A 25,500-nucleotide genomic window follows, 5' to 3' on the forward strand; every position below is an offset into this window, starting at 1 on the left:
TTGCGCCAGGTCTTCCCAAAGTGTCCAATCCTCTGTCGGGCAGGCAATCAGATAATCGATCCCTGGAGTCAAACTGACAGAAAAATGAATGTCGCCACGAAACAGTTGTGGCCTTAAAAGACGCTCACTAAAATCAGTGTTTAGTCTGTCCTTCAGTGTTTGGAACTGCAGTTGTGTCTTTTTATTACTGATAAAACTTGTCAAGGCCAGTGAAGCCTGTTCCTGCTCGCGCACCTTGCAGAAAGGCCGTGGATTTCCGCCTCGACGGCTTGACACATGAATGAGAAAAATAATCGGGGTTTTTCCATCTTTGTATCAGTTACAAAATAAAACAGAGACACAAACAGACGCTTCCGTAGCCGCGCAATGTCCTTTAATTTCAGTGAATTAGGTTGGGATGAGCTGGAGATTAAACAGATTGGGGGAAAATTTATGTCTCACTGCCAGGATGCCGCCTTCAGCTCGTCTTTTTTATTTTTTGTTTTTATTTTCTAGTCCTATAACTCCCTGTAGCTCCCTTATATTTCGTCTGATTCCTTTCCACTTGAAAGTTCTACTGATGGGACAGCTGCTTGTCTTAAATAATTTATGTCTTAATTATCTAAAGGCTTCATCCTTGTATAGTTTATCTAAAATACATATAACTGGGACACACGTTCAGTTTGCTCATACTTGTTGTGGTATATAAAGTTGCGGGTCATTATTTAGGAAAGAAACCCCGTTGTTAAAACAACCGTAATATAACAAATTTAAGCCGCTTAGTTACTGAGAAAATGGTTATCTTCCTTTACAAAGATGTGTTTACACCACGCCTTCTTTAGATGTTTAGCTGCACATCATCCCACCGCTGCGCCTCTACCGCCATCTGCTGGTTGATTAGTGAACTCGGAGACGAACACAATATGGCATCAACCGATCTTTTCCATTTTATAAACTAAATGTTTACCTAAACGTTTAATTAAAATAATTTAACTCATATTGAGTAATACTGTTATACAAAAAACTGCACATTTACTGTTACTCATCTGTCAGTCATAATATTACAACCACTGACAGTAAAACTGATCATGTTTGCACTGAAAGGGGATACAGAAGAAAAACATCACTGTAATAACAGTGTTATTATAATGACAAGTATAAGTATATATATTATAAGTATTACAATTATACTAATGATTATTAGTGTGTCTTTGCTGCTTCAGTAAGTCAAACTTAAACCAATCTATTATAACTCTTTGTGCCATTTTGTTGAATCCTTAAGATTTTGTTAAATCCATAAGAATTATTTACCAAATTGTAATCCATTATTATTCATTCATAGGTGTTTGAAAATGTAGTTTCAGTTAATAATCAGCTAATTAAAAACAAAAAAACAAAACAGAAAACAGTAAATGCACAGGAATGGATGTGGAAAAAGCCTTTCTGTTTCACTTTGATTCTTTCATATTTCATCGCCATTTTTGGAAAGAGGTTTGGGTGGTTTGTATTAAATGAATCTCTGAAATCCACATTAATTTGCTCTTGTTCTGTGTGCTTAAACAAATAACTAAAACCTCATCATGTGTTTGTACAATGCCAAGAATCTGACAATCTGCCATCTGCTGAAAGAATGTGTGTCTCAGCCCCCTGTCTAAACATGGGGGGACAATAAGAGGACACGGGTGGGTTTGGTAGAGAAGCAGCTGACTAGATTCTCCTCTAAAGCCTCAGAAAGCCACACAGCTGAGACTTACTAAACCAAATGCTGTGCTGTGAGTCAGGAAATAACAGAGAAACTCCATAACTGCTGTTTCATACAAATTATTTGGAGTCATCTCCACAGTGGGGAAATGTAAATTGCAGCTGCTCATTTCATCATGCCGCACACCAAACCATGACAAAAAGATACCTCAGTGTACTCAATCATTTATTAGATTTTTAACACAGGGAAAGACCAAGTTACACCCACCAATCATAGAGTGTTGCAGTTCTATCAGCTTTCTAATTATAAACCTGAGCTTTGACTCTCCAAGAATGGAAGTTTAGCCAGGCCCACCATATGACCTAAAATTAGCCCCCACAACCCCCTCAGAAAGGATCACTGCTCCCCTATAGTAGGCTAACTTGCACACACACAAATGCACTTACAGTGCGTACTGCGCATTTCACAACCGATAGCTACTTTAGAGGCATCACACACTCCTTGGAGGACATCTTTTTCTTTACTTTCTTCAAGTGGATTTTTCTGCTTTAACTTTGGAAACACAAACCCAAAGTGAGGTGGGTGTATGGCCATGGTAAGAAGCTTCAATTTGATATTATACCTAAAAAAAAACAACAAAAACAACCAGAACAAAAATAACCTGAGTAGCACAAGTGCCTTAACAGTGTCTTGTGTCTCTCTGTTTCTGCAGATGGAGAGGTTTTGATTTGCATCTGCCTGGAGTTGCATTATGGCTCTGGGCCAAGCTGTCAACATGAGTTTAATGGACATTTCTAAGATCTTCTCCCTGCTGCAGCCCAAGGAGGAGGACGAGGACAACGCGCTGTGTCAGGCCTTGAACAGCGCCGTGAGCAGCGACAATGTGACTCTGCTCTCTGAGCTGCTTTCTCAGGAGAATTACAGGAGGTGTATCAATGCTCGAAGTGGATGGGGGGTCCCGGTAACCCCGTTACGCACTGCTGCTTCTCTGGGACACTTGAGGTGCCTGGAGGTGTTGTTGGAGAATGGAGCAGAGGTGAGAAACAAATACAGCGTTTTATTGTGCAGATGTATGGATATCTGTTATCTTATTTAATAACCTAAATTAAATACTCAGTATTCAGTTATTTAGTTTAAAAGGGTCTGACAGGGACCCTTTAACAATTGAGCCCTGTGCTTATTTTTTAGACCTGCATACCCATAATGAATTGAGTATATCTCTCTTAAATACTTTTGGAGTCATAGTAAAGGAAACACTTGTGAGATTTGTTAAGATGTGTAAATATCATTGTATGTGTTACTGGTGAAGAATAAATGGAGATGGCACATAGCACAAATGAAAAAAGATTCAGGCTTGCCAAAGATACACTCTCAGGATAAGTAAGAATATCCCTTTGGAAAGATGCATCTGTAGCTCCAAGTCTCTATCAAATCATAGTACAATGTGTGAACACTGTCTCTGCAATGGCCAGCTCTAATAAAGTGAAGCAGAACAGAATTAATGAGGTTTTATTACAGAAAATTCATTCGAGGCATCTATAATGATCATTTTGGCACTATTCGTTCTCAAAGTCCTACAATTGGAGGATCTCAGGTTTTATAATGTTAATTCTTATTCATAAAAAAGAAAAATAGAAAACGTGTATCAGTTATCATGTTCTCAATCCATGAATTAACATTAAGACTAATGTTCTACAGAGGATTTTACAACCTTATTTTTTTAAGCTCTTCATGGTTTTCCTTCTTTTAAACCCGTCATCATTAATTTTGTCATGTTTTTAACCAGTTTAAGTGACAGAAACGTACAGTAAGCAGATCTCTATCGACAAACTCACAATGAACAAATCATTGTGAATCACTAATGCTGCTGAGTCACAAAATCACAAAAGTGGAAAAAAATATAACCACTGTTCTTCCTCACGTTCCTTTAGTTGTTTTATTAAAAAAAGATAAAACAAAGCGATGACATAAAACTGCACAGGCCTAAAAACAAATGTAATACAACAGTTTCAGTTAACAACATTGGTTTTAACAGACAGAGGAGAAAAAATAGACAAAAACGTAATAATTATTATGTTTTTGGACCCATTCTGGTTTTTAGCACAAGTCAAAAACTCTTCAGGTTTGGCCTTAATGAATGATTCTATTCTACAGTCATTTAGCAGACGCTTTTATCCAAAGAGACTTAACATTTGAGATGAAAAACAACACAAGCAAGAATTCAAACAAGATGGGACGTCATCATTAAGTAGTAGTCAGACTGCTGTCATGTAGCGCTAGAGGCAGTGCATATCTATCTATCTATCTATCTATACATATATATATATATCTATATATCCGTATGCTGATCATATCATTGACTTTGTGTCTCTTGAAAGAAAGTTTAATGTTTTTGGTTTTGTGTTAATCTTGTATTATTTAGTCTTCTCTGCATATAAATCTCTTCTGTCTTTGTTGTGTAACATAGACTCATTTCTTTATGTTTGTATTTTATTTCTTTTGTTGTGTATTTTCTGTTTCGAGACATTTTGCTGGAGTTTTCTGTCCTGATTCTTCAACGTCTACCTCGTGTTTCCTCTAACAACCTTCCCTTTTTGTTTGAATTAGCGCAAAATCTATTATCATTTACTTTTTTTCAACTGACTGTGTGTTTGGAGCCTGCAGTAAGCAAGATCCTTCATCTGGAAAAAAAAAGTCAGAAAATCCAAGTGTTAAATAAAACAGTTTTGTCAAATCTGCATTTTTTTTGTTAGAATAGATAAATAATAAATACTCAGTGATGATTCCATATGTCCTGCTGTGATGCTTCACTCAGTGGAGCTCTATTGTCAGCTCAGCTGTGATTCACAGCATGTTACCTCCTCATTAAAGCCACATTGAAGTGCTGTGGAAGTCAAACCAAATCAAACATTTTCTGTTAGAAGTAATGGGCTGCAGACTGTGTAGTGTTAGTGTAGTTTAATAATGAAGAGGATGTTGGCTTGAACTCGATCAGGCTGATCAAACTGCTGAAACATTTTAACACTGTACTATTCACATGCATTTTTCCAGCGATGCGTTCACTTACCAACATATGTGTGTGCATTTAGCAACCCCTGGTGGTCCTGAGGTGCCAAACAAAAAGCAAGAGCAAAACTAAAAAATACAGCAGAACAAAACAATGTTTTGTAAAATGCAATATTTTCTTTCTACTTTAGAAAACAGACGTGATGACATTTGTTATGTTTTCTTGAAATGTGTGTGGGATTATTGACTTGTTTAGTTTTGTTATTCTGCTGTAGTTAATGAAAAATAAAATTGTATTGTCTTTTTCTAGTTTTTCTAAATGCTGGTTTCTGAAATGTTTTTTTTATTTTTCTTGTGTTTTCCAAAAATTGTATCAAGCTAATTGTTTTGTTGAATGTTTTGTTTTCTTCGCATTGTGTTTGTGTTTTCTCTCTTTTTTTCTGTTTATTGTGTTTTCGGTTTGGCTGGCTTTTTTGAAATCCTTTCAGTTTTAGTTTAGTTTTCGGTCTTTCTTTTTTGTTAAATGTTGTTGTGTCTTGCATCTCGGAGCCTCCAGAGAAGAATGAGTGATCGCATGTTGAGCTGAACAGGAAAAAAAAAGGATCTGAATCATCACTTGTTATTTAATGTTGTCTCTATAATGCTTCCTCTTGTTTTAACATGTGGTACTTTTAAAATCCAGATAGACCTTTTGGACGTGAAGGCCCAGACGCCGCTGTTCACAGCTGTCAGTGGGAAACATCTGGACTGTGTGGTCGCCCTGCTGAAAGCTGGAGCCGACCCAAATGGCAGCCAGTACAACAACTGCTCCCCGGTGCTAACTGCCGCCCGAGAGGGTGATGTAGACGTGCTCCGAGAGCTGCTGCGGTTCGGGGCCGAGGTGGACGTCAAACCCAAAGTCCCAGAGTGGGCGTCTAATGCCACAGCCTGCAGAGGGCCCCTCTACATCTCAGCTGTTTACGGACATTTGGACTGCTTTAAACTGCTCCTTCTCCATGGGGCCAACCCCAACTACAACTGCACAGATGAGAAGATGCTGGCAAGAATTAAGCAACCAAAGACAGTTCTGGAAGTGTGTCTCCGTTACGGCTGTGGGGTGGAGTACATTCAGCTTCTCATAGACTTTGGGGCAGACGTCTACTTACCCACGCTTATCATTGACAAAACAACAAAGCAGAATGAAGCTCTGGTTCTGCTGCTCAAGGAAAGAGGTGAGACTCCTAGATTCCAGTAAGTTTAGCACTAAAATGTCTCAATCTGTAAATGTTTAATCTCATTTGTCACTTCTGTTTTTGCACCAGTTTGCCCCAAAACACTGATGTCGCAGACTCGACTGGCAATTCGAAGATGCCTCCCATTTGCGGACAAGGGGTCTGTGATTGGCAGTTTGGACATTCCTCTGATCCTGAAGAACTATTTAAGGCACGACACCTCTGAACTGGTGTGATGTTCATGTCTGGATGGCTGATTTCTTAGTTTTTTTGTTCACTTCTTTCCACAAGCAAGACAAAAAAAATTGACAATTTAACAACCAATGTAATAAAATGTTTATATAGTTTTGGCATTAAAAAACTCACTTAGATGTCTTGTTGGAAAATTTCCCCTTGTAGCACCATGGCTGACCACTAGAGATCACAGTTACACTACACATAGTTCTTGTCCCTGTTGAGGCCTTCTCATGGCAGGTTTGATCATCAGATTTTGTGCTGTTCTTTTTCACAGGTGACTATACACAGTCAAATGCACTCCCGCTACATTCAGTCAGGACTAAAGAAAACACACAAATGCACGCACGCATTCACGTTGTCTGCCTGTATCACACCAGGATGTCTTAGATCTTGCCTGAAAAACAGTCTTGCATCTTTGGACTTCAAAACACCAGGAAGAGAACAGCCGACACTTCAGCGTGGCCAAGTGGGAGAAAGATTTGCATAACTCTCATTATTTATTGATCACAGCACAGTCAGCGCAGGCTCCCATTTCCATTCAGACATCTATTGATTCCTTTTATTTGATGACTCGTGATTATGTTGTTTATCTTGAATCTTTCCTCTGTAATACATCCTGGAATTAATGTGTCAGCTGTTGGGAATGGCCGCTACAAACAGGAGATGATGTCACACGACAGGAAGGCCAGCACAATGCTCTCACTCACACACTGACGCCTCGACACGCAGTTCTGTAGAGGTTTTATTTTCAACAAAAAGTACAGCTATATCAGATATGGATTTTTTTTTTTTATCTTTTTTCTTTTTTTACAGCGAAGTACAACATATTCCCAGTGCTTCTGATTACATCAAAACATATAATGTACATACAGTTGACATCTCCACTCTCCCATTCACAGTTTCTGGATTGAATAGGCATTATTTTTAAGGTTTTTCATTTCTACAACAAATAAACTTAAAGGCCAGCAAGAGAGAGAGAGAGAGAGGAAAAAAATAGTTGCATATGGTGTCAAAGGATGTGGATACTGTGAGTAAATTTTTATGTGACAGGAAAAAGTCCAGACCTCAAACTAGATGGTAATATACAATGAACAGTTTCCAAGTGTGGAGTGTCAGTCTTCTTGTTGTCGTTGAACACCACATTAGTATATGGCTCATTGAAGACTTGTACCCTGACTATTGAAACAACACAGGACTGTATAACCAACTTGCAAGGCGCTCCTACTCAAGATGCTGCTATGCTAAATGTGAGTGAACGTGTTTACTGGCTCATGTACACCCTGGACTAAAAAGGAATTACATAAATCTGAGCATCCTCTGATGCAGTTTAGTTGACAGTCTGCTAACTTGGCTGTCTTGCTTATATGACCAGAAAGAGGAAAAAAAGGAGAATAAAATACTTCCAACTGCACAGAGAACTGACGTCTCAGCTCTCAGTACAAGGTCAGTTTGATTATATAAGAAAAATAAAACCAATATATACATCCTTGAAACAGTTTGGCCCAAACGCTACGACTTAATACTGATTTCATAAATAGAAGAGAGGAGCAAATTAGTAAAGTTAAGTCATTGTACTTCATTTCCTAAACAAGAGCATGATATGAATTCAAATGAAGTACTGTGTTTGCGTGCCCCGGTTTATTTTTAGCTCATCCACAGAGGTTTCGAATGCATTCAGCTCTTCTGCTTGACTATAAATGTATACACAGACACCCATGATCAGAGCTGACTCCTATTTGGTTCACTGTTGTCATAGAAAAATTATACCCGTTTTGCCTCCGTTGATGATGGCGTTCCGAAAATAACCAGCAGTCTGGAACTTGACAGTGTAAAGGAAAAAAAACACTTACAGGAAAAAAAGGGATAATAATGTTACAGTTTATAGTACCCATTTTATCTGGGCAAAGAAAACCTTATTTCACCTCTCATTCAGCATGAGGAGTTGCTGTTCCGCTCTGGCTGACAATAAATGAAAACAGAGGCTGCGACCTGTGGTGTGAAGTGAGCGGGAGACAGGTGGACAGAGAAAAGAACTCCCTTTAGTGAGATGGCATGGGTAAGAGGGGGGAGGAGGGGTCACAAATGAATGCTTCCATATTGTAGGGGGAAAAATCAGTTAAATGAAACTAAACAATCTGTTAAGAGTTGCCTAAAGTCTCATGCAAAATATTGGATGCCACAAGCATGCATTTACCTGGTACTGAGGTCTACCGCACGCTAGAACTGGAACAACATTCGTCTCCAACGCAAAATACCAATATCCAAATATATGATCTGTCCTTTTTACATTATTTACAAAGTGTAGCTGATAAAGGTTAAAATAGAATGATTCTTCTTTTCATTCGTAACTCACTATTAATAATATACTTTGAAATGTGAAACCAAAACTTAACAAAAATCTGCTTCCTAGCATATATTCAAATTAAACCATCTTTCAGCAATATAAATAGATAAATCATTTCTATGTAGCTTCTAAATATCTGAAATTACAGCTAACTTCTGTTTGTGCAATTAGGTTTATGCTATGTAAGATGTGATAGAATATAATAAAGTGTTTCAGTCAGACAACACAGTATGTATTCATGTGGAAAAAGGCCTGACCTCTTAAGTTTCGGTCCGAGAGGAGCTTGTGGACTGGTGAATGAGGAATTCCCAGCGTGTATGAGAGCAAGAGAGAAAGGAAGAAATGCACTGAAGGGAAAATACATGACTAATTCAAATCTGCCTGTGAAACTGAATAGATAATCACTAGTGGAATGCTGGAAGGCACTGTTAGATAGCATCTCTCTTCTCCGCAGCAGAACGGGCCAGCAAGTGCATGTGATTGTGCATCTGTGTGTGTGTGTGTTTGCTGTCATGCTTGTGTCTGTATGTTGGTACTGATGGTAGTGTTGAGTTGATGGGGGAGAGTCAGGGATAGGGGTGGGTGTAGCACGGGACCTGAGGTTATCATGGCCTGGGAACCATATCTTTTTGCTGTGCCAGGTGAGAGAATTATCTTCCAAAACAATCTCACTGGGAGCCATCTCTACAGACACCAGCAGCCAACTCACCCATTTCTCAACTTTCTTTACTGAAACAAAACATAAATTACACAACATTTAAAGCAATTCTATGGTTCTTTTTTTCCAGTAGGTTATAAGGCCTATAAGAAGGCAAACAAATGACATAGAACAATATATAACTCTTCCATATCACGTTGTAGTGAATAGTGAAGATATATAATGATCACATTGCACAACTTGTCATATTGTGTATCTACTGTCCATCAGGTGATTGAATTCAACACAAAATATACTTCTGAGGTCAAAATATGCTCACAAACCGTGGACAGACGTTTCACTTACATTCCAAGAGTAGAAAAGAATACACCTTTGAGATCAGTGTTAATTGGATAGTTTCTTCTCAGTCCCTCAGATCCTCTCTTATCTAGCGCCTCGGCACAGGGACTCTGTGGTGGGATCTCTCATACAGCCTCTGGGACTTTGTTGATTAAACAAATCAATCTGATCAGGCCACCGTCCTTTGTAAATCACTTAACAGTGCCGGAGCTAACTGCCAGAACATGGATCAGATCTGGAAAACGACGTGACAGGGCGGCCGGCCAAGATTTGAAGCCGCAATCTTTAGAGGAGCATGAATCTGTCAGAGGACACCTGCATGCTACAGATTAAATTCACCTTTCTACCCCGGCATGACATGGGCTCGCTGCTGCAGTGGTCGTTTTCTCAGTACTGAAATGCTCTTAACTATCTTTTGACCATTCAGCCCTATGCTGGTTAGGGTCTGCACTTATTTTAAACAAACAGTAGCATTGCATATTTGTATAGCTTGTACGCAAATGAGAGAAGAAAGACCTAGGACTAAATGAATTTTACAGTGTGAACACTACAAAATCATTAAGTTAAGTGAAGAATCTTCTTTTACAGCACACTTGGGAAGGGGGGAAAGCAATTTTAGACCTTGGCCGATGCATCAACTTGACTTTTACTGCTCATTCCCAGAGGTAGGCTGTGCTCTTTCCCTACACCCAGTGAGCTGCCAGCACAGTGCTACAGGGGTGGTCTCTGGGGAGAGCGAGGGAGGGGCTGTGACAAAAAGCAGGTGGACCATAACCTGCATATCTCCTGCTCCCAGCTGCTTGATCTGAGTGGCGAGCTCTCCGTCAAAAAGCAACGCACTGAGCCTCGGCCTGAGCAGATGTGAATACCCTGTCACAAGTGGTCGGTGAAAGGATATAAATATTCTATTGATGTTCTGACTATTGATTTGTTCCCTGACCCATCATATCATGGCCGATGGCAGGTTTCCAAAAGAATGAAACTCTTCCTCTGAGAGCCACTGATTCACAGAAGCTGGGCAGGTGAATAGAAAGATAGAGAGGACAAGAGAGAGGCAGAGAAAGAAGGGAAGACGTAATGCCACACTTTGATAAAAAAAAAAAAAAAAAGGCTTGGGAGACGGTTATTTTATGTAGACTGCTAGCAATCAGAGTCCAGATGCAGACATCAGTAGAGCAGAAATGAGTCTGATCGGTGGTGGATTGACTGAAGTCAGAGGTGAGGCTGACAGTGGAGTTTGGAAGGTCCTACAAACAAAACATCCCGTGGCTGAGGTGATCATCTCTCTGTCTCACATTCAGAAGAATGTAACAAACAATCTCACATAGCAGCACAGCAAGATCTCAGCTTTTGGGTATAATCACACAATGAGGAACGACCTGGCTTGGCCTCGAGTTTTTTTTCCCGGACAATGGATTAAAAATGAAATCATACAAGAATCTGAATAATTCTAGAACATTCAGATGGTGTGAATATGCAGAATCCAGGGGAAAGAGTTCATGATAGTTGACTCAGCTTGGAGAAGCATGATAACTAAGAATGTTACTAACATATATGAGTTGTAAAGTTGTCATTTTTCCTCAATTTTTTTTAAATCCAAGTCTTCAGTCCTCTTGGTGCTTCCAATCAAACGCTTTGATAACATTGGTCCTTAACTTCAAAGTCTCTTGTGTGTGTGTTTTCGTATTTTCTTCATCATGGGACATAATCATCCAGTGTTTAGTGCTTCTAAGAAAAATAGCTGGTCCTTCAGAAGAGTCTGTGTTTCTCTATTTCTTAAATGGAGCTAATCTACTAAAATTCTGCCAGAAAGGAGCCTGGCCTCTTTTGGATTGACTGAATTCAAAAACCTCTCCTTGTGCCATGTCCTCCGTTACCTCATACTGCCCCGCACTGAGGGGGTCCTGGGGGGGCGGGTATGAGGGGGGCGTGCACCTGTTTACACCTGGGGAAGGCAGGCGCAAAAAGAGCAAGGGTGGGTTCGAAAGGGAAAGGGGCAAGGAGGCAATGCGGGGGGAGCGCAAAGCAGAAAAGACAGAAAGAAGGGAGGTGGATAGCAAAGAGGAAACATCGTCAGTATCTTATATGAGACAGAGACAACAACACAACATCAAGTCATGCTTCCACAGAAAACAGGCACGTAGACAGACAAAATGAGCCTTAAATTAACATTCCTGCATATTAATCCTGAGATATGATACAGTATGATCATATGATGGACGCTGAATTGGCAGAGGAGTGGAATTCAGCTCTTGCAATGACACAAGGGAGACTAAAGATGCTATTCAATCAAACTCTGTAGCGGGCAAACAAGAGAACCGACAGTTTACACCTGATACACGATAAAACCAGGCATTTGGACACAGGACACTGTTCTTCCATGTTTGTTAACAGCACATTTAATTGAATAGCACCCTTGACATTTGAGAACACAAGAGTGGCGAATATAGAGCCAACACAAAGCCGTTAATATGCATTTAACTACAGTCTACCATGTCATTTAGCTACAGTCTACAAGCATCACAACTATGCTAGTGTCGTTAAGGAAGAGATAATATTTTGGTGATGAAATTCAAAAGTTGCCATGGCATCTTATAAAAGAAATGAAAAGATGAGAAACAGTGTCTTCTGTTCCAGATATTTAGCAAAACACTGTTTTAGCAGTTAGAAGGGGTTTGATCTATTTGTGATAGTAGAGCCTGTTTATCTTGGATAGTCAAGATAATGCTTGTAAACAGATTGGACAGTGACTGCATGCTCCAATGCCAACGTTAAACACAACACCTCCCAATGCTGCTTAGCAGTTGCCATGGCATCTTATTGTGCTAGCTCTAATGAGAACTCTAATGCATATACCTTTATCATTTTCAAACCATGTCCATACAACATGGCCCTCTTTCTCAAGATGAAATCTATAAATGAATCTGAAATTCAAGAGAGTACTTCACCTTGTGCCAGCCATGTACACATACAGCACTTAGAAACACACAACATTTACTTCTGACAGACATCTACAGGAGTCCTAACGTCAGAGAGAACATTCCAGCAGTGATCATTAGTTAATTAATATCTTAATGGATGGTCATGCTTATTGTGAAACTGGCAAGAACATCAGTAATGGTAAATGTACAAACATCTAGCCTAGCAGTAAAATGGCTAAATCTTAAAGGATGATAGCAACACGGTGGATATGTGGGTCCTCTGTCCTGTCAGGATGTGGCTTCTTGAATCGTGTGTTTGATGTGTTCTTCTGTTACTGAGCTAGTTGGCAGATGTTGCTAAGGGTAAACCTGTCAAGAGCTGGGTTTCCATTTATTAGCAAGGCACATCTAAAGCCATCTTTTAAAAAGCTGCAATAACAGAAATGTGAATTCAGTATTCTTCCATTAAATGATATGAAGCCAATAAACTAAGCTTAAGCTATGTTGCTAGTGGTTGTAATTCAGCAGAAGAAGTAGTTATCCTAGATGTAAACAAACCTCCAGGAGGAAAACACAAAAGCTATAATAAACATCCACAGGACAAAAATGGAGAGAATTCTTCAGCAAATATTTTCATCTCTGGTAATTTGTGGGATACTGTGTCAGATCTGGAAACATGACTGTCACTTACTAAAAAACAGTTAAAAATGTTTTTTAAGCCTTATTTTATTTACTTTTTCTAGATTTGAATAAAATTGGACAATGCAAACATCATGACTGAGATATCTCCACTGACTGGTTTGATGTGAATAATTTCAGCTTTGTGGTGTCAGAGGTTAGTGGTGCAGTTCTGCTGCTAAGAGTGGTGAATTCAGTAAGTTGTCTGAACCATAGCCAGAGTTTAAAGAGGATAAAAACAATAACAACTAAGGGGAAAATACTAAAATCTCCACTTCAAAAATTGCTTTTGTCTCTGGGAATCTCTGGGATATTATATCCTGTCTGAAAAGACACCATCAGACCATATGAATGTATTGTTTGCCAGCACAAAGTGGAAACAGCTGACGAGTCACATCATTTCTGTTGCTAGGTCAGATGTATTTCTCAAAGATGTTTCGAGGGAAATTATGACTATATAAAATTATAAATTACCCTTTTTTTATCCACATATTTTAAAAGAAAATCAAAAACATCAATGGAGACTCAGCTGCTGTCAAGGTTGCTGAACATATGTGGCACTAAATCATGATAAATCGCAGACTTTGAGGAAAAATTCATGGATCTGCTGACTCCAATTTGCCACGTTGAGCTAATGTCGAAGACAGCATGGCACAATTAATGACTAATTGCCCTACTTGTTTGGTGATGCATTAAGAATTGAGAATGACTAAAAAAATGACTACCAAGACTTTCAGTGTCACTACAAAGAGTTATTGTTTTGACAGTCTGTGTATGAGTGGAAATAAACGCATTAACAACCACTCTAACTCAGTGAGAGAAAAAAATCAAACAGTCTAAGGAATTAAATAGTTTTAAGACAAGTGTGACAAAGAACCCACATGCCCTTAAGTCCGGTATCGTCCTTTAAACTCATCCTTCATGCAAACAGCCCTCTGTCTTTTCATTGATGCTTAACAGCTGCTTTACAACAATATATGGTTATTCTTATGTATGGGCTGACAGACAGTTAACTGAGAGCAAAAATATTGGACATAAAAAAACCGAGAAGACATGAAACCTCTTGACTTTTCCACCTTACTTGGTACAAGACAGGCCTAGGTCCGTTCATAAACAAAGTGTATGTTAAAAAGGTGTGGAAAGTAAAAAAAGAGAGCAGGTTAAGGGAAAAGTAAACAGCGATGAGAAGACAGAGCACACCAGCGAGGAACAAAAAAAAAGGGAAATCACCTGATATCTTCTTGTTGCCTCACCTTTCTGTTTGGTCACCTTTCTCACTGTCATGGCTGCCTGTCGCTTCTGGTACTCAGAGATCTCAAAACCTAAACAACAACACAAATATAGTTTGTTGGCCTGCGGGTCATAAACTGCAAGGTGTTGTCTTGTACTGAGGCTGAAGAACAACTTGGGCGTTATCTAGCTTTTACTTTTACAAATAAAGCCACAGATTTGCACATACTGAATCTGTCTGTGCAAATGTATCTTATGATGATACATTTTTTTTTAGCAAGATCAAGCCATTCAGAGCTAATGTTGGACCATTATGCTCCTCTTTATACTCTATATACTTTAGCATTATATAGCTTGCTGTAAACATGGATGGTACATTTTGAAATCCTAAAGCTCGGGTATAAACTGAAAATGAAACTAAACATTTTCATACAGGGAGGTGTCAGTGACTAACCAATTTTCTCATCTTCCTGAACCATCTTCCTCTCCTCGTGGAAAGCCCTGAGCCAGCGGATCTTCTCCTCCGGCTTTTTGGCCAGGAAGATGTGGATCTCCTCACTGTCTTTGCTGCACAACTTGAAGGCATTCTTCACGCTGACGTTGAAATCATCGTCGCGCCCGTCTATGGCATCCCGAACCTCGTAGCGATCCATGTCGATGCGGCCCTTATAGTACAGGATGTCGCGGCGTATCAGATCCTGGAGAAGAGGAGAGGTAGATGCTTGGAAGAATGTGTGTGTATATTTGCGTGTGCTGAACATTACAGGTGCCAACAAGAATTTCTCCTTTGGTATCCTGAGAGTCTGTTTCAGACAGCCCTGTCCATCTGCTGCCCAAACATGCAAACACCTTCAAACACATTGCAGAATGCCATATTTCTCAGTAAATCGCTGAATGTCACAATAAAGGTCCACAATGAGTTAGTATAAGTATATGTATACTTCTTAGGTTTTTAGTTTCAACTGAATTTCTGTCAGAAGGTGTGTTTGGTCATGGTTTGTGGCTTTGGCTGTGTTTTAAATGGATAATGTCTTTTTGTTTCTAGGATTGAGGTCATGTTTTGTTATCATGTCCAAGTTTAGTCAGGGTAGTCTTGGTCTGATTATGCTCTTTACTTTTGTTTACTCCAGTTCCATGTTTAGCTTGTGTTTACTCTACTTTACTTCCTGTTTTAATGTGTTGAGCCTGTTTTGCTCCTGTTTGTGTTTCACACTTGGATTAGTGTCTGATTGCGACACCTGCTTTGAATTATATTTTATTTCCCTCAAAGATCAGCTCCTTGGTTTTCTTTTATATATTTTTTTTACAAGTTCCTCAGTTCTGTTGTCTGAGCAAGTTTTAGTTTTGTCCTGTCTTTCTTTTGTTTTTCTTTTATAAAGGACTGTTGTTTCCCTGCCTGCCTGCTGCCTGCTCAGTCCTTCATTTGGGTCCTTTGGCAGCCATGGATTGTGACATGTTTGTCCACATGCCCAAAGAGTGGTAGTTTTGGTAGTTTAGGCAGTTGTTTTGAGTAGGGTAGGGTCATGTCTCGTGATGGGAACTGTGACCAATGAGAGTCAAACAGGGCAGTCTCTCACTATGTAAATTTTTTAAAATCCTAACTTGTATCATGTAACACTAACTGTAGCTATGTCCTTCTGCTTCCTCACCATAAACATTTGTTAGTGGAAATAAAGCGAAAAAAAAAAAAAAAAAGTAAGCAGCATATTTATCCTGTGTTAAAAAAAATGTTAGTGTGGTTTTTAACAATTTTGCCTCAAAGCAAGAAGGCTCCTAGACTAAACCTCAACTGGGATCTTTCTGTGTGGAGTTTGCATGTTCTCCATGCATATGCATGCAGAATCTCTCTCCAACCTCCTCCCACAGTTCAAAAACATGTAATTTAACTGGCATTTCTGTAGGAAAAAATTTAGTAACTCTACATTATTTAAGCTTTACTGTAAAAATTGCAACATATTGTCATGTTGACCAGTGTCAGTATGACACAATCTGTATGAGCTTTAGTGGGTTATGTCTTCACAGATAACTGCAAAGCAAGTCTTTGCATAAGATTATGGCTCCCATTATTGATTATTGTGCACATTCTGTTCAGAGTTTATAAATGAACTTTTTCTCTATCAAACAAACAAAATGTAAAAGTTTCCCCCCATTTTCTTGGAAATAATTAGTATCCTCCAGTCAACTGCTTAGAACGCTCACATATCTCAGTTTATTATCACAGGGAAACGGCAATTATTCACATTTATGAAGCTGAAAATGCTCTCAAAAATATTAATTAATTATTGATATTAAACATAGATTAACTGACTCACTGACAGGCAAATTTTTACTGCTGTAATAGACTGCACGGAAGCATGAGCTGTTTCTTCGAACACCACCAGCAGCTTCAACATATCTAACAACGAAAAAGAGTTTTTAATACAACATGAATGCTTTATGATTGCTTTTGTCCTTATAGATAAAAAGATTGGATCTTTCTGCATTTTGGGTCAATACTAGTACATAAAACATTAATAACCCCAACTAATGTAAATTTTATCATATGCAGGATCAAGATGGTCACAAAAAACAATCCTCACTGCAGCTTGTGCCTTTTTTAAACCACAAAATGAAGGTATAAAGATAAAATCTGCATGGAGAGATAAGTGTGGATCGTGTGCTGATAAGATGGAAAACTGCTTGCAACATGCTTCTGCTGTAATATTCCCCAGGGGCTGGTAGGAGCCCTTGCACATGTTGTAATGAGGATGTTGGATATGCATGAGAAAAAATAAAGATTGGAGTTTATAATTTAAAGCATCGTGGTGCTGACACTACACAGTGGACCGGGACACAGTGATCTGAAGACATGCAGGAGTTCATTTCTGGGGCCAGAGATGTTCCACTCTAAAAACCAAAGAGCAAAAAAAACAAAAAACAAAACAAAACTAAAAAAAAAAAAACTGTATATCTTTGTTAGTTTTTTCTGTGTTTGTCTTTGTGGAGATGAAATCCTCTGTGTGTGTGTGTGTTTTAGTGAGTGTGATGATGCTGTTATATGGCCTCTGTGTATGTTCGCGCCTAAGTGTCTGTCTACATTTGTGTCTCCATCTCTGTGCATGTATTGAGTCAAGCCAAGCGTGAACATTCGTCTGACAGGAGAGAGTGCAGCCTTGGTGCATAAAAGCCCAAACCACCACAGCTCCATTTTGTGAAAGGCGCTGAGGATTTGAAAGCTTCTTCACAGAGAACTGGTGTGTCTCTTACAGCATTATATAATGTCTTTTCAACTCCTCACGAAGATTGTATAAAGTCACATTGTCTTCGAGCATCACTGTCACCAGCCATGTGATACAACTTTCAGGAATGCAAGCTGAGCTACTTTAGCTACCAGCTCTGTTTTCACCCAACCAAGTCTTGAAATAAAGGAAAGGAAATGAACAAAACTGAAGCAGAAAGAGCTTACCTTTTTACAGAGTACCAGCTGGTGATCGAAGAGGAAGAAGACTCGCTGCTGGCTGCGTCCATATGGTTGATAGATCCATGACAACTCCCCAGTATAGATAAGCTCCGAGCTCCTGTTTAAGATATCATCCCCCTACACATAAACACAGCAAGACGTACCCAATTAAAGAGACATTTGTACTCAGTATAGTCGGAATAGTTGATGCTTTATAGTTAGCTATACTTGGTCTCTGGAAAGAGTTTTGGGCTTTAAAGAACCTTTCAGAAGTCTGAAACACTCAAATTAATGTCACCAATCATGTTATGGGGGGTATTTCCATGAAATAATTAGGACCACTGTAGGTAAAAATATCAGTGATTAAAGCCATAATTATAAGAGAAATTTATCATCTTTATATGTTGTAGATCCTATTGCATATAAAAATATGAGCCTCAGTCCATGCTGCTGCACGTTTAGATGCACAAATGCACCAATCACATCATCTGAATCAGCACTTTAACTTCTGAATATTCCAACATTATGGCAGTGCCTCTTCATGCCAAATGCTTGGGATAATATGCTTATTCTAATCTAAAATCACAAGCATGCACATTAGACATTATCTTAGGTAAGCAGTGGACAGACAGAGTTTTCCCCTCACAAAATCACAACTCAATATAATCTCACAGTAAAAGCACATTTTTCTGGTAAACCTCTGACTACATTACATCAATGTGCCTATTAAGCTTTTGCAGGTCTATCAGCTTTTTGCGTGGACAGTAGGCCCACTGAAACACAAAGCCAGTTCCATGAGGTGAAACATATCAGAAAACGTTGCTGTTTATCAAGCTGGTGGTGTAACAAAAGATGCTATATCAAGCTGCATCGTGGGAATGATTAATCTGATTGCTGCTGCTTGAATTTGGAGTTTAACTTTTTAAGCATACAAACTTTGAAAGCACAACCCACTGGTTTAAACAGTGCCGAAAGGGTTTTAGCTGTTTGACAACAGGCTGTCAGGGTTATGTCAACGCCTGAAAGTCTTGAGATTTAGGTTTTAGTTTAAGGAATTACAGAAGCAATTTGGATTTAGAGAAGGTACTTTTTAATTAAGCACATACCTCCCAATCAAGAACTGAAGCTTGCCACTGGGCAATCTTGTCAATGTTCTCCAGCCTCCTCTTCCTCTCATTGATCTGCTGAGTGACGTTCCGCATCACGGCCAGGGCTGCAGCCACGTATCGATAGTCACTACAGACACAGAATAGGTGCAATTACTCTGAGTTGTTGATAGACAGAGTTATAGCCCTTAGAGGTTATCCACTCAAAGACATGTAATGTTGCAGTGGAATGATACATAGTAATCTATTTAAGGCAGTGGCTATAAACTCAAGTAACAGTAGTAATCCAGTCAAAATAGCACTGCTATTTAATTTTAGTCACCCAGTCTTGTTCGCAGTTGACTCTGATGGTGTCTGTACTAGCTGAGCTGGATTTATCCCTCTGACTTGGATCTGCAATGAATCCAAGCCTCACTTTTGAAGATAACATGTGTGTGTGTGTGTGTGAGAGAGAGAGAGAGAGAGAGAGAGAGACAGTGTTGTATGTAGAAGTGTGACAATGACAGGCCTATATCTGGCAGATTCTCCACAGCTCCCTAACAGTCGAACACTGTGATCTGGCAAGCCTCGCTGGCAGAGCTGGCACCTGTCCCGCTCTGGCTGAGAGCGCTTGGTTTGTGAATGACCTGGAGCTGACTGAGACACGCTGAATCACTTCGCACGGTGTTTCTCTGAGCTCACACGCATGAGTTTGCACATCTGGATGCTCACATATGCATAAGTGTATGAGAGCTCATCTGCTAATGTTTACCTCATGCATTCTGCTTCTGTGCTGCACTTGCAGTTATTAGGAAAATGTGGAGTCTTGCAAACAGTATGTGCCAGAGAAAACCCCAATTTATATTTTATCTATTATCTATTTATGTACACAGTACTGTGGAATAATCTCCTGGGCATGTGCTGCTGTGAAAATGATAGAGATTGCCTCTGAAAAGCAGTACTCCAGCATATTTTTTCATTATAGATAATATTCATTGATTGAAAAGTTTTCTTCTTCAACATGAACAAGCTGGTAAACAGAGCAAAACAACATTTGCTTCAGTTCATGCATGAATAATTACCATTTCAGAGGTACAAAACCAACACCTGCAACACAATGCAACTGGAACATAATGATGCATCAGTGATGGCTTCTTTTTAAACAACTTAATTAGCATGAAACAGCAACAGATTCATCAGATTACATGTAATCTCAGTCACAATGTACAGTACCTGTGCTCCTGTGCGGTATATTTAAGAAGCTCAGCCAATTGGAGGGGATATTTGCAGATTTTCTGGACAGGGGTGAGCAAGAAGCCGTCTATGGCAATGTCAATCATTTGCTGGAGGAGGCGACAGGCCTCGAAGAAGTGTTGGTACCTGCCATCCCTCATCAGTTTGCTCAGCTCCATACAGGCGTCCAAGTGGTTGTTACAGTATTCTGAATAGATCCAAAAACCATCTTGCTGTAGCATAAAAGAAAGAGAAACGTGATCAGAAAGGATAATATGTAACATCTTCAATCAAACATACTACGAAGTGGATTGCTGATATACAGATAAGTGAATTTCTAGAATTTTGAATTAGAAATTTTTCCTCAGGATCATGACGTAATTATCTGTTACCAGTCTGCTGGTGACTCAATCATCTCTATGCAATATAATTTAGCTCAGATCCTGAGATGTGTCCAAGTCCATTTTTCATTCTCACATGTCTTCTGTGTGTCACAAAAAACAAAACAAAAAAACTCACGTGTTCTAAAAAGCACGGCCCGATTTCAGAAAGGTGAGGTTCCTCTGTGTTGTACTGTTTCTCCAGATCCCGGACAAAACCCATCTGGAAACGGTAGATGTCCTCAATGTTTCCAAAAATGACCTTTAGCTGGTCATCATTGAACATGTCCACGCGCTTCCTGCACTGGCGCAAGTACCCCTGCAACAACAAGGGATGCAAAAAATGTGAAGGTTTAAAAAAATATGACTATTCAAAGGAATTGAATATATTAAGACCTTGTGGAAAAAAAACTAACAAAAAACAAAAAAAAAACATTGTGACATGGCTGATTGTAATTAACTGAATGTCATTGAGCTTTAGTATTTTGTGTAATTTCCCATTTTTTTTCATCAGGTGAGGAATCAGTTTTTTAGTTTTCGGGACACTTTATTCAGACTTTATCTTAAAAATTGCTTTGCCAAAGTATAAATATCCCTCGTGACTGGTTGTCATGTGTATTTTGAAATCCAAAAACCTATAAACCTCACTACATGTCTTGCCTGTGCTTGTTTACACAAACTCAAAGAATGCAGGATGCTTTCATCGGCAAGAGATGAGAAGGTGAAATTTCTGCTTTATTGCCACTGTTTTTCAAACAATCATGCTTCATCCAGCATAAACAAAGGGTATACAAAGCAGTAGGAGAAGATGATTAGATAAGCAGAAACTTGTACTTGAAGCCACCCAAAGTCAGTGCAGCAAAGACTTTTTTTTGTCTGAGTTCTGATACTGTATGACCGCTATGTACTCATGAACAGGCTTCTGCTGACAAACAACACTTTATACGATCAAACCTGAACTACTTTGTGTTCTTTTAAGTCTGACTCAGTATTTTTACAGCATAAACCAGCTGGTACAGTAGCTACAGACATAACAGTTTGATATCAATTATCTCTTCCCATAAGTCTTTGTTTCAGTTGATCTAATTATAATGTGGCACTGCTTCTTGTTGACTCCTTGCTTTCATTTAGTCTATGTAAATTATTTGCACGTATTTCAAGCTTTTGTGTGCATAATATCACTGATTACTGAGTCAGATGGATTAGTAATTCTGTTCAGCACATTAAGCTAACTGTTTACACAACTGATATTATCATAATACAACAAATTTATATAAACCACACTCAGACACACACATTTACTTTGCTACTGAAACTCACAATAACTTCAAATGCACACATTTGAAAAGAATGGTCAATTTAAATTGGTTAACACGAAGAACTAAAATTATTATTTAAATTATGTGTATTATATCTGCAAATTAATTTCAAATGATTACAAAGCAAATGATCTGATTTTAGATTCAGATTTACATTTTATTTCTATGTATGTTATGTTTTAGGTGCCATGAGAAACTGCCTAAAATAATAAATGGCTTTTCTTGGTTGGTTCAGCTATGTGTACAATTCCAGCGCTAAAAATGTTGGGATATATATGTCAGAGACAGATTTGTTAATGACAACAGAACACAGAAAAAGTTCTAAATGTTTTTTAAGTGCAGCAACATGTCTCAGAAAAGTTGACACAGGGAACATAAAAAGACGGACAAGTGAGCAGTACAACAGCAGGAACATGTTGCAACTGATTAAGTAAAAAAAACTAATTCAATTATTCTATCGTCTGTAGTTCCATCTTCTATATAATAACATCAAATGATTCAGATAATCTGGAGATATCTCTGTGTAAATGGCTGAAATTCAATGTTGCATGGCCATGATCTTTGGGTCCCCAGGTGGTGGTGGTGGGTTAAAAACAGGCACAATTCAGTCATGGAAATTCTTGCATGGGCTTGGGAACACTTCCAGAAATCATTGTCTGTGACTACATTTCCCAATGAAAGCTACATTTGTAGGATGAAGCTCTATCATGCAAAGAAGAAACTGAATTTCTTTTTGGAAATCATGGCTGCCTTATCCTCTGGCTTTAAGACAAGGGGGGTTATCAGTGCTCAGTTCAAAAGCCTGCATCTCTGATAATATGGGGTTGCACTTTCACCAAATTAACTGGCAACTCCTGGAAAAACACCATCAGTGCTGAAAGGTTCTAAAAGTTTTAGAGCAACATATGCTCCCTTCCAGATGTCATGTTTTCCGAGGAAGGCCTTGCATATTTCAGCAAGACAATGATAAACCGCATAGTGTATTAATTGCAACAGCATAGTTTCATGGAGGAAAATTCACTGACTGACCTGCCTGCAGTCCAGAACTTTCACCAAATGAAATAATTTGGTACACAATGAAGTACAAATAATACAATGAAGACCAAAGACTGTTGAGCAGCAACAATCTAGTTTCAGACAAAATGAGACAACGCTCCTATCCCAGATGTCCAGCAGCGGATCTAAGCTCCCTGATATTCACAGACTGTTGTTAAAAGGAGAGTGCTTGCTACATAGTACACAACTGGTACCACAGCAATAAGACTGAAAAATACTCAGTCAATAGTAAATAAAGCTATGAAGAAAAAGGTAACCATTAATGTCACCAAAAGTCCAAAAGGTAATACATTCATTGAATTTTACTTTAGACCATTAAGAGGACTTTTCATATCATCTTTACTTTTGACTCATCAGTTCCGCCCTTCTATCGACCCCTTAGAAGAAAAGATGTGATAACGTCATGGGCTCATTAATGTTTGGTAATGTTGAGGGCATGTTGCTTGTACAGACTGGAGCGGGCGGGTGAGCGGGGGCAGGCTGGATGGGTAGATGAAGCTGGGAAAATGCACCTTATATAGGCTGATATAGAAAACCTATTTTGTTTGGGGCAGAGGAGGGTGGAGTTCCTACACAGTGCTTTTGAGATGTGTTGCTGCCAATAAATTCAAGATTAGCTCAAATTTATTAGTAAAATGTCTCACTTTTACCACTGTGTCATTATGAATAAAATATTGTTTTAAAAAAACTTGCAAATCATTGTATACTGTTATTTTTTTGTTTAATTGTTTTACACAGCATCCCAACTTTTGTGGAACTTAAGTTGTATTTTAGCCCGTCTTTTTTGCATAATTAATAATACAATGATTACAATGATAAATCTAATAGGAACTTCTAGGACTGCAGTGTAAACTGACAAACTGTGGTTTTACATGTACCAAATAGAACATTGTCTTTGGTCTGTTTGCAATCTACAGAGAAAAAAAATCAAAGTGTGAATGTGGGAGTGTTACAAATTTTGAAGCAGATTTCTGCATAGCATAAAAAGGGCTGCTTTGTCACTTACACATTTCTCACCTTCTTAAAATTTACCTGTCCGGCTCTTACTGAAGGTAGTAACAGCTGTGCAGATGAATATGTGTGCATGCTGGTGGATGTGTACTCATGCCCAGTACCTCACAGATGTCCTTGAGGTGTTTAATGTAGTGTCTCTCTGTGCTCATGATCTCATTGATGACATTGGCCCTCATCTGGTCTCGATTTTGGAGGGGTGAGCCCAGACACAGGCAGTCATTTGTTGGATCCAAGTGCCCATTCTGCACCTCACTGGTCCCCTCAGACGGTTCCGCTCCCCCGTCCTCCTGGTTCACCCACAGCTGAGGACAAATACATTCAAACACACCAACACAGAAAGCCACTGGATAAGAGAAGTGCACTCTTATGGAAAGTTTAGGTAAACAGATTCGAATACTATCATCTTTTCTTTGGTAATTGGCACTAATATCACAAGGCATGTTTTCATTAACACACTCCTAACAAAAAAAAAAACTCTTCAGCTTGAGCAGGAATGCACAAACACACAAACTAAATACATAGACTCATGTCTCACACACAGAGCTTTATTTAAAGGTTCTCTGATAGTTTGAACAATGAGCAAGACTCAAAACGGGTAAAGGAACTACTGCCAAACACACCCTAGAGTATAAAAAGCCTTTTTCTAAGACTAAAAATATTCTGATATATATTTAATGCTCAAATTCGGCCCTGTGTGTGACTCACAAAACTTGTCCCATTACACATACACACGCCCCACCTCATTACTTCCTCACGCAAGCATGCACTCACTAACACACACTCAAGCAGACCCACATATATATATATATATATATAGTTTATTCCACTCTCGCTCATCGAAGGGGCCAAGTGAGTGTGGTTTCAGATGCCCAGCAGCCAACACCTGATGACACACAGTTTGCCAGGAGAACATCAAAGAACCGACGGGTAGAATGCCAAAGACAAGATGGAAAATGTAGTGCCACAGACAAGCAGAGTGACAGGTGGTAGAGCACTGACTGCAGACGAGAACTGGTAGCGCAGCAATACGACTGAAAAATACGCAGAGTCAATAGTAAAAAAATGCTGAAGAAAAAGGGTCATATTTGGAACAGAAGTAACCATTATGTTACCAGGAGTCCAAATGGGAATACATTCATTGAATTTTACTTTAGACCATTAAGAGGGCTTTTCATATCATCTTTACTTTTGACTCATCAGTTCTGCCTCTCTATTGACCCCTTGGAGGAAATGATGTGATAACGTCATGGGCACATTAATGTTTGGTAATGTTGAGGGCACGTTGCTTGTACAGACTGGAGCGGGCGGGTGAGCGGGGGCAGGCTGGATGGGTAGATGAAGCTGGGAAAACGCACCTTTGACGTGGTGTTTTGGAACCGTGGAGTTGCTATGGGGTTGATATAGAAAACCTGTTTTGTTTGGGGCTGAGGAGGGTGGGGTTCCACCTTAGAGAGAGAGAATGACAGAACAGAAAGATACTTTTTGGTTGACAGTCAGCCAGCCTGTCTGCCCTGCCCTCTCAGGAGTGAATATGGAAGGGTGGACAGGTGGGGATGGCCATGAGAAGAGTTTGGAGGTGGTGTTTCTCTGCAGTGGGAGGCCTCCACCAACAGCAAGGATTTTAACTGTTACTTCTTTAGGATAAAGAGACCCTCCATGGATGTTATAG

At 39.2% G+C, this 25,500-nt stretch overlaps 2 protein-coding genes across 9 annotated transcripts in view; one reads left to right on the plus strand and one right to left on the minus strand.

The window, feature by feature from the left end:
* Window positions 1-1,424: 1,424 nt before the first annotated feature.
* Window positions 1,425-6,188, plus strand: LOC121643017 (ankyrin repeat and SOCS box protein 12-like). 2 transcript variants are annotated; one of them, XM_041990158.1, is made up of 4 exons: window positions 1,425-2,276; window positions 2,394-2,717; window positions 5,370-5,898; window positions 5,989-6,188. In XM_041990158.1, exons 2-4 carry the CDS (start codon window positions 2,433-2,435, stop codon window positions 6,132-6,134), a joined length of 960 nt encoding a protein of 319 aa, XP_041846092.1. In that variant the 5' UTR covers window positions 1,425-2,276; window positions 2,394-2,432; the 3' UTR covers window positions 6,135-6,188. The 2 variants fall into 2 exon arrangements, with proteins under 2 accessions (XP_041846092.1, XP_041846093.1); XM_041990159.1 differs by having other exon boundaries at window positions 1,425-2,259.
* A 3,000-nt stretch (window positions 6,189-9,188) lies between these two features.
* Window positions 9,189-25,500, minus strand: part of LOC121643016 (rho guanine nucleotide exchange factor 9) — a 43,718-nt gene continuing 27,406 nt past the window's right edge. For 5 of the 7 annotated variants that reach the window (XM_041990151.1, XM_041990155.1, XM_041990153.1 and 2 more), the window contains 9 exons: window positions 25,187-25,276; window positions 23,933-24,133; window positions 20,582-20,761; window positions 20,063-20,295; window positions 18,851-18,980; window positions 17,751-17,882; window positions 14,760-15,003; window positions 14,329-14,397; window positions 9,189-11,421 (listed from right to left, as the gene is read on the minus strand). In XM_041990151.1, the coding sequence (XP_041846085.1) occupies window positions 11,246-11,421; window positions 14,329-14,397; window positions 14,760-15,003; window positions 17,751-17,882; window positions 18,851-18,980; window positions 20,063-20,295; window positions 20,582-20,761; window positions 23,933-24,133; window positions 25,187-25,276 (1,455 nt within the window). In that variant the 3' untranslated portion in view covers window positions 9,189-11,245. The remainder of the gene's footprint in view (window positions 11,422-14,328; window positions 14,398-14,759; window positions 15,004-17,750; window positions 17,883-18,850; window positions 18,981-20,062; window positions 20,296-20,581; window positions 20,762-23,932; window positions 24,134-25,186; window positions 25,277-25,500) is intronic. The other 2 variants (XM_041990152.1, XM_041990157.1) reach the window with 1 other exon arrangement.

Source organism: Melanotaenia boesemani, chromosome 7 (assembly GCF_017639745.1).
Source record: "Melanotaenia boesemani isolate fMelBoe1 chromosome 7, fMelBoe1.pri, whole genome shotgun sequence".
Taxonomy (NCBI): Eukaryota; Metazoa; Chordata; class Actinopteri; order Atheriniformes; family Melanotaeniidae; genus Melanotaenia; species Melanotaenia boesemani.